The sequence below is a fragment of the Drosophila santomea genome, chromosome 3R, assembly GCF_016746245.2.
Source record: "Drosophila santomea strain STO CAGO 1482 chromosome 3R, Prin_Dsan_1.1, whole genome shotgun sequence".
Taxonomy (NCBI): domain Eukaryota; kingdom Metazoa; phylum Arthropoda; class Insecta; order Diptera; family Drosophilidae; genus Drosophila; species Drosophila santomea.
The window spans coordinates 27,224,432-27,236,493 of NC_053019.2; the positions used below are offsets into that span (position 1 = coordinate 27,224,432).

Below are 12,062 nucleotides of genomic sequence, written 5' to 3' on the forward strand. Positions count from 1 at the left end.
AGATGCTTCCGGTCTTCTTCAACTCACTTATAGTAAATACTACATTCCAAAATCTCCTTTGCAGAATTTGAAAACTCCTTTTAAAGAAAACTGTCCCCAAAATGTACTTGGTAGTTTAGCTGTGAGATATCATCCCATTCGATAAGTGGGCGAGCCATTAGCAGCTTAAGAAGGCTGTTTCCGAACTTTAGTTGGTATGGGAATTTCGCAGTGCGATATCATCGCATCTGATAAGTGGCCGAGCTGATAGCGGTGATGTGAAGCTATAAGTAAGGGGCTCGACTTGAATCCCCTAAGCAGTTTCGCCATGAAGTTGATCCGGAGCACAACTCTTTTGGGCGTCGGCATTTTACTCGTCGGATGCGGGGCGTTCAGCCTGCCCTCCGCCTTCGATGTCCTCACCGAGGAGCAGCGCACCACATCCCTGGTGTCAGGTGGGTTTATGATTCCAGCAAGGATTATGTAAAACCTTTTGAGCTTAGGCCTTTAAGCAGTGAAAACCGCGGTATAATAAACTTTTTCCAAGTTGAAATGCCTATCAATACATGAATGGTGTGGATCAGATACTTAAAGCGTCCAAATGCTTGCTGTTTTTGAAATGATAATCCAGCTGACAGCTTGAAGTGCGCCCATTGACAGCCGTGATTGTTTTTTGCAGCCAGCATAGCGGAAGAGATAAGCCGCGAGTACCTGAAGTACCACCGGACTGGCATCGAGACGGAGAGGCTTCAGCAGCTGGGCAAGGATATCCGGAGTAGTCACAGCAAGAAGGCCATATTCACGGAATCCATGGCCGATCTCACCTCTGCGGATCAGTTCTTCGCCTGCACCCTGTGCCGATCCACCATCAATGTGTTTGCTCGCACTTTCACCGAGGGCGAGCTGAGTGGTCCGGGGCGGGAGGATGAGGCGAAGAGCCTGCTGCTGGGAATGTGTGACTACTTTGCGGTCAGCACCCAGGAGGTGTGCTCTGGATTGTTCGATCTCAACTGGCCCATTTTGGACTTCATTCTGAATGAAACGGTGGCCAAGTCGAACACCTTCTGCAGCATGCTGCCCATTTCCATATGCCAGGTGCAACAGGACGAGTACAATCTCACTCTGACCATCCAGGGAGATCTGCCCAAGGAATCCAATTCCAACCTGCCCGCCAAGAGCGCCGAGGATATTCTCATCCTGCACCTGACCGACATCCACTACGATCCCGAGTACGCCGAGGGCAGCAACGCCGTTTGCGATGAGCCCATGTGCTGCCGAAATCCCTTGACCACTGGATCTGATTCCACGGCAGCTGCTGGCTTCTGGTCGGATTACCGCGACTGTGACTGTCCCAAGCGGCTCATCCTGAGTGCCTTCGAGCACATCAAGGACAACCACAAGATCGAGTGGATATATCACACTGGCGACGTGCCGCCCCACAACGTGTGGTCCACCACCAAACAGGGCAACCTGGACATGTTGTCCGAAATCGACCAACTGCTGGCCCAGTACTTCCCGGACACGCCCATCTACCCCTGTCTTGGAAACCACGAGCCCCATCCAGCGAATGTGTGAGTACCCTGAGTAGCCTGAGTACCCGCAATTTGCGGTCCATCAACTTTATTAAGCTAATCACCTAGCAGGGAAAACTTCAAAGCAAACGCCTTGAATTAGGGAAATACATTACTTCTCGATAATAATACAATGTGGCTAGTAATAATTCCGACCCAAAAAACCAAATAATGTTGAATCCTGCTCATTTTTAAAGGACTTTTACATAGTCGCTACAAATTTATAGCGCTCCTGAAATTTATAAAACAGTTGGTGGTCATTGGAAAGCCATTTTATGGGTCTTGTTTAAAAACGTATAAAATTATACTACCGCTATTTAGATAAACTTCAATTAAGGGTACTTTTGTTTGCCGCTACTAAGGTCTCTTAAATGCGGAACAATTATGGTTTTCGAACTTCTGTATTTTCCGCTCAGATAAGGTTTATTGCAATAATTGGCCACAATGGTAACCCCCTGGAAACCCATAAAATGTCGTTTGGTGCCCATAGTAAATTTTTACAATTGCTAATTGGGAAAATTGAAAATGCTATCCTAAAAATAATCCACTCAGGTTTCAAGTGATCGGTTTTTAAGCGATTCGTGGTCAGTAATAAGTGCCTAGTAAATGCTGGATCATTTTGAAATCTAAAGTTTATATCATAATCCTTTTCTGCAGTTTCGGCAACGACGAGATACCCAGCGCCCTGAAAGTGGACTGGCTCTATGAGCACGTGTGGAGCTTGTGGTCCAAGTGGCTGCCCGCCGAGGCGGAGACGACTGTTCTACGTGGAGGATACTACACCGCAGCCCCGCGCCAAGGACACAGGATTGTGGCGCTGAACAGCATGGACTGCTACCTGTACAACTGGTGGTTGTTCTACAACGCCACCTTGATTCAGGAGCAGCTGCAGTGGTTCCACGACACTCTGCTGTCCGCTGAGGAGGCTGGAGAATCGGTCCACATCCTGAGCCATATTCCCGCTGGTGATGGAGACTGCTGGAGCAACTGGGCTCAGGAATATAACAGGGTTCTGAGTCGATTCAATGGCATCATCACGGGCGTCTTCAGTGGTCACACCCACAAGGACGAGATGAATCTGCATTACTCCGAGGACGGCTATGCCACGGTGGTCAACTGGAATGGCGGCAGTCTGACCACCTACTCCAACAAGAATCCCAACTACCGGCTGTACGAACTCAGCCCAGAGAACTGGCAGGTCCTGGACCACCACACCTACACATTCAACCTGACGGAGGCCAATCTGACGCCCGAGCAGCAGCCCAAGTGGCAGCTGGAGTACCAGTTCACCAAGGAGTACACCGAGGATACGAGTCCCGCGGGTATCGATCGCCTGCTGGTGCAAATGGCCGAGAAGCCCGCATTGCTGAGGAAGTTCTGGCGGAACAAGTTCACCAACTCCGATCCCAAGTTGGCCGAGGGCTGTGATAACGCCTGTCTGAGCAAGACGATCTGCAGGATAGCCACCAGTAACTACCAGGAGCGCACTCGCTGCAAGGAACTGCAGGCCATCCTGGCTGAGAGCGTGAGTACCTTGTGGGATTCCCCTCTTATCTAACCACTTACCACTAATCGCAAATCCCACTTTCAGTTGGAAAATGAACCGGATACGGATGATAACGACGGAGGCGGAGCAGCTGGACTAACTGCCCTCAGCTTGGCCTCCTTGCTGGCGCTTCTGGCTGCAGCCAAAGTACTTGGTTAAGCCTTATCTTAACCCCTTCTATTCTTAACCCAAACATCACAAAGAGATCCGAAAATAAACACACACTCTTCTTGTAGTCAACACTCAGAATGTTTGATATACATGTATATATATATATATATATTACCTAAGATGCCTCTCGGGTAGCGAATACTTTGCGAATTAGCTGGATTAAGTTAAGAGTTAAGTTTAACCACTACGATGGAGTCCGGGGAGGAGTCGTCCAATGCTCTGGGCTTCTTTGTTTCATCATTTTTTTTACAAACATGTACATTTTTTTGGACAGTGTCCCAGTGTCTCGCCGAAAGCGAACTTAGAGCGCACAGATGAGCGTGGCGATCTCCATGTCCGGCACATCGGCCTTGCGCAGGACAATGGCCGCCTGGTTCTGGTAGCGACCGGAGGACACCAGCCGCACGGTGCTCACGCCACAGAAGATGGCCTGCTCGGGACCCAGGTCACTGGAGGCGCCGCACACGGCACTGGCCAGCTCCATTCCAATGGCGTCCAGACCGGCGGATCCTCCGATCTCCAAGCGATCGCTGGGCAATTGACACTGTTTGGAAGAGAGGATGTTAGCTGGGCTGAATGGGCTCACTCAAGGGCTGTACCCACATCGTAGTTGACCTTCGGCTGGGCGCGCACACTCTTGCCGCCAATCCGCAAGCTGGCTAGAGAAACCACGGCCGGAAAGAGCGCCGAGATGGTGCAGTTGCGAGCCTGGCCAAAGTTGCTCATCTTGTACATGGCGGCCGTGTCCTGGACCAAAACGTTGCAGGCTAAACTCGGGAGAAAAACGTATCCTTTGAATATGGTATTGTTAGAAAGTTATGTACCTACGTTGCGTGATCTTGTGGAACCGCACATTGGCCACAAAGGAGCCGCGCACTGGAATTCGGTACTGGAGCAAAGCGGCATTCTGGCTCGAACGGAAGAACTTCTTGTTGCTAACTCGTGGCCTGCACAAAAAATGTGATTAAGTCATGGAAGGATATAAATACAAAGTCCCACCATTGTCTGTAGTTGTTGCAGAACTCGTAAACCCGCTCCTCCAGTGGCCGATGGTGATCCTTAATGCCCGGAAAGTACTCGCCATTCAGCTCCCAGCCGTCGACAAACTATCGAGTAAAGTGCGTCACACTTGGGCATAAATTTAGTGGCCCTCCGGGTAAGGAGCACTTACCGCCATTAGGGCTCCTGTCTCGCAGTTCGCATCGTAGTGCTTCATTGTAATCTCCACAATCGTGTCTGGCTCCCCCATCACATACAGCCCGCAGACCTCGGGCTGCAGTTCCTGGACATCTGCAGCCGTTCCAGCTCCTGCTCCTGCTCCTCCTCCTCCTGCTCCTCCTGCTGCTGCTGCTGCTCCCTCCCCCGGAACTACTCCCATGCCAGCTGCTCCTGCTGCCTCCAGTTCGAGCAGAACGGCCTCCCGGTTGAGCGCCGAGTTCAGGGGGTTGAGCTTCTTGAAGATGTAGTCACCTGCCTCGGAGGCCACATGCATGCAATCTGCGGTGAAGGGGTGAAGGAAGTTAATGGCTCAGCACTGGGGGAAATTAGTTGTTACTACTCTTAGCCGGGGAAAGTAGTTATTTATATGTATAAGCTTCAATTGCAACTATTATTTGCAGTGCACCCAATGCACTGAATGCCTTCGAGCAGCACAGCCCACAACCGAATCCAAAACCGAAACCGAAACCAATTTGTCTTGGCCAATTTCGACGATACCCTGGATTAGGGGTGGGCTATTGAAATCCCCTTTGATTGTATGATGGCTCCTGGGCAACAATTAATTTATCATGCGCATCCACTTAATGCCGGCCATAGTTGGCTGATTTATGGCCGGCATTATTAGCCAGTGGGTCACCCACTCATACGATTTTTATGACCTCTCTGTGGTTGTGTGGCATCCAGCAAAGCGGGTCGAAAAACAATTAAACTGCTATTTGACTTATTTTTTGCTCCACTCTTGACATGCATGTCACATACTTGGAGTGTCCTCGTGTGGGCTTTTTGTGGGATGTACGCGTACGTGAATCCCTTGATGGGGATTCAGGTCCTGGAAGGATGGGAAACAAAGTGGATGAAGGGCACTTGGCACTCCTGGCACTTGGCGCCAATTTGTTTATGACACTCGCTAATTGCCATCAACTGGCGGCTTTTCGGCCTCTCAGTATATCTATATATCAATACCATTTCAGCACACAATAAAACAGCTCTATTCATAAGTAATTAGGCATTATGATTAAATAATCGCACGCAAAGTGGCTGGTAGTTAATAAATAATCATAAACTATTAAGCTGCTTATTGCGCTGGTTCGAGTAGAATTTAACTACCTATTGCTTTTAGTTTTTCTTTTTTTGCGGAAAGCTTTGATTTTGAATACAACATTTTTCCCGGAAGCCTTTCATTTATTTCGAATAGCATGTTGAACTTTTGTTCATAATTGTAACTTTTTCCATAACTGCAAAATATCTAAGCGACCTGAAGTCCTTTTTATTTAACCCCCGGATTAAAGTGGCATTCATTTGTTCTTCGAAATTGTATAGCTATTCCTGGAAGTGACGTCATTAAGCTGACCCACCCCCTCCCCCAAGAAACCGCCACTCTCCCCAAGTGAACGTTGTCCTGACTATAAATAAAAGCAATTATAAATCGGCAGTGGCACAGATCTGTTGATGTTTCACCTGATTCCGGGATTGTGAGACTGATGCAACTTTCCATTTATTCGAACTTGCGACATGCGGTTGCTCTGGCGATGGGATTTTCCCCAGGGAGTTGGAGGGGAAATGGATGGAAAATCTGGGTGGTTGGGTGGCAGAGGGATTGGGTCAATTGAAGTTGGCACGAGTTGCTGCCAGTACGTTGGGCACTGAAATTTATGAAGTTTTCGTTCGCAGAAATCACAATTTCTCAGCTCTCACTGGTCATCGCATCGAGTGGCCACAAGTTTGTAATCTTTCATTTCCATTTGGGCAGTTTGGGTCAGTTTGACCATCGAGAGAGGGGGTGAACAATGAAAAGTGGAGTGCACTTTGATTTGAATTTTAATGGGCAATACATTCGGGTTGCTTGGCTGTACAAATTGCGCATACGCCCCGGGTTCCCAGGCATGGCATGGAATATTACAAGAAGCGCTCGCAACTTATGCAGAAATCAATTTGAGAGACAAGTAAACAAGGTTTAGAAAGCGCCTTAAACTTGTCGCTGCCGCCAAAGTGCATTTTCCATTTTCCGCCGAGGGCACTTGACTAAAAAGTTTTCCACTCCCCCTTTTCCCTTTTCCACGCTGCGCATGAGAATCGTAACTTACCTGAGACCGTGTGCACATTGTGCGGCACCGCAGGGTTGGGGAAAAGCTCAAAGGACCGCTTCACACTGGGCCAGGCCTGAAAGGGAAAAAATGGCAGGGAAATTAAGGGCATGCACTGCGCAAAAGGCGGGCTTAAATATTCCATCTATGATATATTAAAATGCTTTGGAAATATTACAAACTATTTTAAACTTAAGGCTTGGCAATGTTTATTTTGAAGTGGAGCATCCTTCCTGACTGAAAGAGAGCTGCCTCCTGCTCCACACAATCCGCACAAAGGAGATACATCCAGACCAGGAGGGGGGCCAAAGGATCAGCGGGATGTCCTTGGCGGCTAATGTCCGCCGACTTCTGTAGTTGTTTCGCGAAAGAAAGAAATCATCGCGGGTGGCAGCTAATGCGGCACTTAGGGCTCAGTCCACAATGCAACTGCAGAGGAGTGGATGGCCAGGATGTGGGGGACAAGAGGTCAGCCGGGCAGAGGACAATAGCCGGTTTTAATTAAACTACCACACACGATTCTCCAATAAACCGAAATCGAGCAGATGACGCCCAGGACGTGCTCGGCCAAGAAGGATATATATATATATATATATATATTACGAGGGAGCTGAGGAAATTTTAAGCATGACAAATCGGGCGCAAAAGTTAAAAGTTTTTATTAACCAAAACTCAGCCTACGAGCCAGATTTTTTGCGCCCCGCTTTTCTGCTTTTTATGATTGATTAGTGGTAACTTTTTTTTCTTCAGATTTTCCCGTTAATTGAAATCGCAGCCAGACCGCTGGGAAATTGATAAATGGTGACGCATTGGCCGCGTACCGAAATAATTGCGCTAAGGCCAAAAAGTTTTGCCTTTCGTTATTCGGCTTTTGGGACTTTTGTTTGCGCAACACTCGAGCTTTGGCTTTAACGAGTCGCCGTTGCGTTATGGAACTGTCAATTAGTGGCGGTTTGTGCCACAGCAAAGCAACTTTAATCCGCGGTTCTGGGGAAGATTCCAAGTCAGGGAGGATTGCCAGCCTGACGTCACAAATCCTTCAGCTTCAGATTCGAAGGGGATCAGACGAGAGAGGATAAACTGTCAACAGGCTGTAAATAAATAATAAACATGATCCCTTTGAAAACACACTTGGCAGCGGCCTGATTTGCATAATCACAATGCTGCCATCGGAATTTCGGATTCGAGGGACTCGAGAACTGCGCCAGTGTGGGCGCAATTTACACTGGACGCCTTTATGTCAAACTAAGCGAATCGCAGGATGCGCCAGCTGCCATCAAAAGGACCTGCGCCCCATTGGGACCTGGGCCGCCATCGAAAAGTTGCCACGGAGATTGGAGGACTCGATTCAAAGTAGCTGAAACTCTGTGGGCGGCAAAAATAGAAAAGTTCTATGGGCATTCCTGGAAGGAAACCCGTTGAGTTGAACTCCTTTCCCCTGCTTCACCTCTATTGAACTTGCATTCCTGCATTTATGTGCTATGAATGGTGGGCTTTTATTAGCACAACTCTTGAAATTATATGGCATTGCAAAAATAACTTTCTCTCATAATTGAGTGGTTCCTGTATTCTAAATTTCCTTATCTGACAGCTCATTTAAATAAGCCATTTAAACTTGTTGTTGAAATAATTAGGAATTCTTTTATATTTTCAAAGTCATGCCTTGAATACCTAAGACAACCGCTTAAAGAATGCCGCCATTAAAAAACAGGAATATTCAATTAGTTTTTCTTCTTAATTTTCTTCATTCTATTTTGGATTTTCGGCAGCTAGGAGGTCGCGTGATTTGATTAATGAACCCATTGTTCCTTTGCTGAATCCAGTACTTTTTCGGCATTATTCATTATTCGGGAGGAATTAGTACTCAAGGTTTGGCGTTAGACGTCAGAATCCTTTGTTCCAGTCATTTCAGCTCCAGGAAAGCCGCTAATTAGCAAAGGATATGCGAATCAGGTCCTCACATGCCACTTAGGATGCCAGAAATATTTGTGAGTTGATTAAAAGTTCGCAATTTTGCTGGCGGAAGGAAGCACCTGACAAAATTGGAATCCTTTTTCGGGGGTCAGGTAAATATTGACTTTTGCCAACGCGAGAATCTGGCTGGAGATCCGGTGGTAATCCTACAGCTAAAGCAAACACTTGCAATCGGTGGGGCATTCTTCGGTGGCGGAATGACTAAGTTATGAGACGGCTTCAAAGGAGGCGGCTTTAAGAAGAACGCGATACTTGCCGCATTCCTGGCCATGAATAAGTGATGCACTCGCCGGTGTCCGGCGGAGCAACAGGCTGCCAGTCGACGACCATAAAATATTCAGACTTCTTTATGGCCGGCGTTAATTTCACTCGAGGAGTCGTCGTCCTGAAAGGATTCGTCTAACTGAGTGATGCTGGCTCAAGTATGCACATAATGCCGGATGCTTAAGAATATGGCCAACTAAGCGTGGCTCAAGTCGGAACTAAGTCAAATGAATGGCCACGAAATGAAGAAGATATGAGTCCCTGGAGGCTTCAAAACAGAAGGGCATCCTGTTGAAGCGGAATGGCTTAATTATGACCGTTTCCCTCATTTATTTGCCATCTAAAAAATGGCCCTATTTGCGTCAGCAACTCATTCAACTCGGCGATTCAAAGTTAAGCTCGGCGTTTGTCAGAGCTCATAGTCATCATGTGAAAATCCAGGGATTAACATTGGAAGCCGCAAATGAATTCGATTACGCATACGCACTGTTGAACGCCAAACACCAAACACCACACACCAAACACCGAGCGTTGTTATAATTGTAATTTCTGTAATTACTTAATTAATTTTGCGCCACCGCAAATGAACTGTGAACCGCAGTTTGGTAAAAAAAAGGTTATTCGGATACTGCCATTTTGACCTCATTGCCTTTGCTTTTAAGCTCACTTATGAGCTGCAATGTCATATGAAGAGGGAAATTCGAGTGCTGCCACGGCGGAAATTAGTTCTGCCTTAAATGCCTTGGCTACATCCTCCTGCTCGATTTATGTCGAACATATTGCATTCGAGATTTATGCACGAGTTCTGCCCGAACGGAATTGAATAGATGGCATAAATTTCGCGCAACTGCTGCTACATGATGAATGAAATTTATGGAAATTAGGGGGCTCCCATACGATATGAGACCTTCGAAAGCAGACGCAATTACAGCTCACAAAGGATGGCGAACAATATAGGGGTAGCTATCTAATCTTGATCTCAGAGTCCCAAAATATTGTTGCATACTTCAAGGCGCTCCAAGTTCATATGGGAACTCCCTTGTGAGTGTGTGAGTGTGTAAGTGTGTAGGTATCCACGTTCGGAAAGTGAGTAGAACAAAGCACAAGCCCCTAAGCACCCAATTTGTGGCTGGTGCAATTAGGGGTCACCTCTGAACGCTTAAGCTTATCTTTCCATGTCATACCGCTCCGCAACTCAGTTTCCCTCTGTTGCACCCGATGACATTCATGTTTTAATTGTGGTCGTTCACACATGTTGCCAGAGTGAAAAACGAAGCTCCACGGGTGGAAATAGAGGAAAAGCGGGATAAACGGGGAAAAACAGGAAAATGCGGGCGGAAATGGGACAGCAGGGGTGTGGCTGTCATGTCCTGGCTTAAATGGCTGTAAAGTGCCAAAGCGTCGGTGTCAACATTAAGCGCACATCAAGTGCAGGACTCTCAGGCAATCGAGCAGGATGTGGATTTGCAGTGGGAGCAGAAGGGCGAGTGGTGTGCAGGGGGAGTGTTGAAAATCTCGTCCATGTCTAAAGTGAGTGACCACGAAAGGAATGAGTCAGTTGCAGTTTCATTGCCTTCGATTCGCTGGTTTTTCCGCCCATGACTGTTTGGTTTTTGCCACCGCCCACGGCTCACAGGCAGGTGCGAAATTTACATTTACATTTATCCTTGGCCAGTGAAGTGGATTCGCAACGTCCTGGCTTCACGACTCTGCACCCACAAAGTTGCCATTAAGCAAACGTATCGCAGGTTCTTCGAGGTTGATGGATGGCAGGTAGCAGGAGTGGAAAATAGAACCTTAATCGTCCAGCACTTGCCAATATTTTCATATCCAAATGCCTTCCGTCTTTGGCAGGCTAACATGACAAAATGTTGTAACATGATCGCAAGAAAATGAATTACTTGCCTAAGGCTAACTTACACTACGCACAGATGAATCATATTTCAGTGCTGTTCTACTGAAATAAAATTCCTTAAAATATTTTGCCGTGCCATCACCCTTTTTGAATTAATCTCAACGACGCCTCTGAAAAGATGGATTCGATTGGTTATTTTAGTAGCTGCTATCTTATCTGTCTTCGAGGAGTCTCAATCATAATTAGCACGAGTTCTATTTTTGTTGCGAGTGCAAGCAAATGTCACGCAACTTTTCCACTGATTGGACCATTACCAAATCGCATTAAGTATTCATTCGCGACGGGCCGCAACTATGACCCGCTGACCCTCTGACCCGCTTGGACTTTCATAAATTGATTACTAACTAGAGTTTGCAACGTGAACCTAATGAAGGTAATCAGTTGTAGCATAAGCCGGAGCTGAAAGGCTGCCAAAAAGTTTGGCAATAACGCCGACAGCTAGAATCAATCAATCTGGCCAAAAAATCTGGGCCGAGGGAAATTAGATCAAGTCATTAGAACAACGGGGAAACAAAAGTTGGCCCAACTTGTTGATCGAATTACAGGGAGTTACACGCGTGACTTTGTCATCAACTAATACACAGGGAATAAAAAGGATATTCTTGTTTTTACTTTGGAATACTTAAGCACTATTTAGAAATATATATGTATAAGGTGTTATAAGTATTTATTCTGTGTTACAACTCACCTGAACGCCCAGCACAATCATGGAGAAATAGAGATAGACAACCAACTTCATCGCGATTTTCGATTGGCGAAATCTGAGGCGAAAATGGCCAATCCCCGCGGGGAGATTGAAAAACAGTTGACGAGGTTTGAGGCGACTTTTCAATTAACCCTCGAGTTCCGGTGCGCCTTTTTCTTTTGATCCTGTGACCGCCTGACTGCCTGACCGTTGCTTAGAGATTAGAGATTAGAGCAGGAATCACGCACCCAATAACTTCATTAGAGCGTGGAATTAGCGACGGAGGCACGCGATGCGATGCTTGCTGGGCACACGTTGCGTATACTTGATGCGGGTTCGAAATTGCGCCGGGGAAACCGATTTAAGTTTCACTGGGTAAAAGAAACCAAGAAACCGTTGCAGGACGAAAACAAGGACGATGCGTCTACGCTGCCGCTCGACGACCGAGTGTTGGTCCTTATCAGCGCCGCATTTCCTTTTATAGCCAGTCGTCCTTGCCGAACTCACAGTGTTTTTATACACTTTTCTTTTGGCATTTTTCCTTGATTTTTACAAGCTTTATCTTTGTGTGTCTATGAAGTTTTGGCTTTATATTTTCCGTAAAAACTTTCTTCGTTAATATTAACCTTGCTTTAATATTATTATTATTTCTCTT

At 46.8% G+C, this 12,062-nt stretch overlaps 2 protein-coding genes across 2 annotated transcripts; one reads left to right on the forward strand and one right to left on the reverse strand.

The window, feature by feature from the left end:
• Positions 1–287: 287 nt before the first annotated feature.
• Positions 288–3,338, forward strand: LOC120453312 (sphingomyelin phosphodiesterase). The gene is made up of 4 exons (XM_039637968.2): positions 288–434; positions 659–1,550; positions 2,208–3,075; positions 3,142–3,338. The coding sequence occupies exons 1-4, from the start codon at positions 308–310 to the stop codon at positions 3,253–3,255; spliced, it is 2,001 nt and encodes a 666-aa protein (XP_039493902.1). The 5' UTR covers positions 288–307; the 3' UTR covers positions 3,256–3,338.
• On the reverse strand, positions 3,339–11,863 carry LOC120453313 (corticotropin-releasing factor-binding protein). The gene is made up of 7 exons (XM_039637969.2): positions 11,411–11,863; positions 6,570–6,645; positions 4,439–4,764; positions 4,267–4,373; positions 4,096–4,214; positions 3,871–4,034; positions 3,339–3,811 (listed from the first exon to the last, which is right to left on the reverse strand). Exons 1-7 carry the CDS (start codon positions 11,459–11,461, stop codon positions 3,569–3,571), a joined length of 1,086 nt encoding a protein of 361 aa, XP_039493903.1. The 5' UTR covers positions 11,462–11,863; the 3' UTR covers positions 3,339–3,568.
• Positions 11,864–12,062: the final 199 nt, after the last annotated feature.

What these genes read in the sequence shown, in the direction of transcription:
- LOC120453312 (XM_039637968.2), top strand. Translation starts at nt 308, where the DNA reads ATGAAGTTGATCCGGAGCACAACTCTTTTGGGCGTCGGCATTTTACTC. An exon ending in CACCACATCCCTGGTGTCAG is followed by an intron (nt 435 to 658) that starts GTGGGTTTATGA and finishes TGTTTTTTGCAG; the next exon opens with CCAGCATAGCGGAAGAGATA. An exon ending in AGGCCATCCTGGCTGAGAGC is followed by an intron (nt 3,076 to 3,141) that starts GTGAGTACCTTG and finishes TCCCACTTTCAG; the next exon opens with TTGGAAAATGAACCGGATAC.
- LOC120453313 (XM_039637969.2), bottom strand. Translation starts at nt 11,461, where the DNA reads ATGAAGTTGGTTGTCTATCTCTATTTCTCCATGATTGTGCTGGGCGTT. An exon ending in AGACAGGAGCCCTAATGGCG is followed by an intron (nt 4,374 to 4,438) that starts GTAAGTGCTCCT and finishes TTTACTCGATAG; the next exon opens with TTTGTCGACGGCTGGGAGCT. An exon ending in AGCCGAAGGTCAACTACGAT is followed by an intron (nt 3,812 to 3,870) that starts GTGGGTACAGCC and finishes TCTTCCAAACAG; the next exon opens with TGTCAATTGCCCAGCGATCG.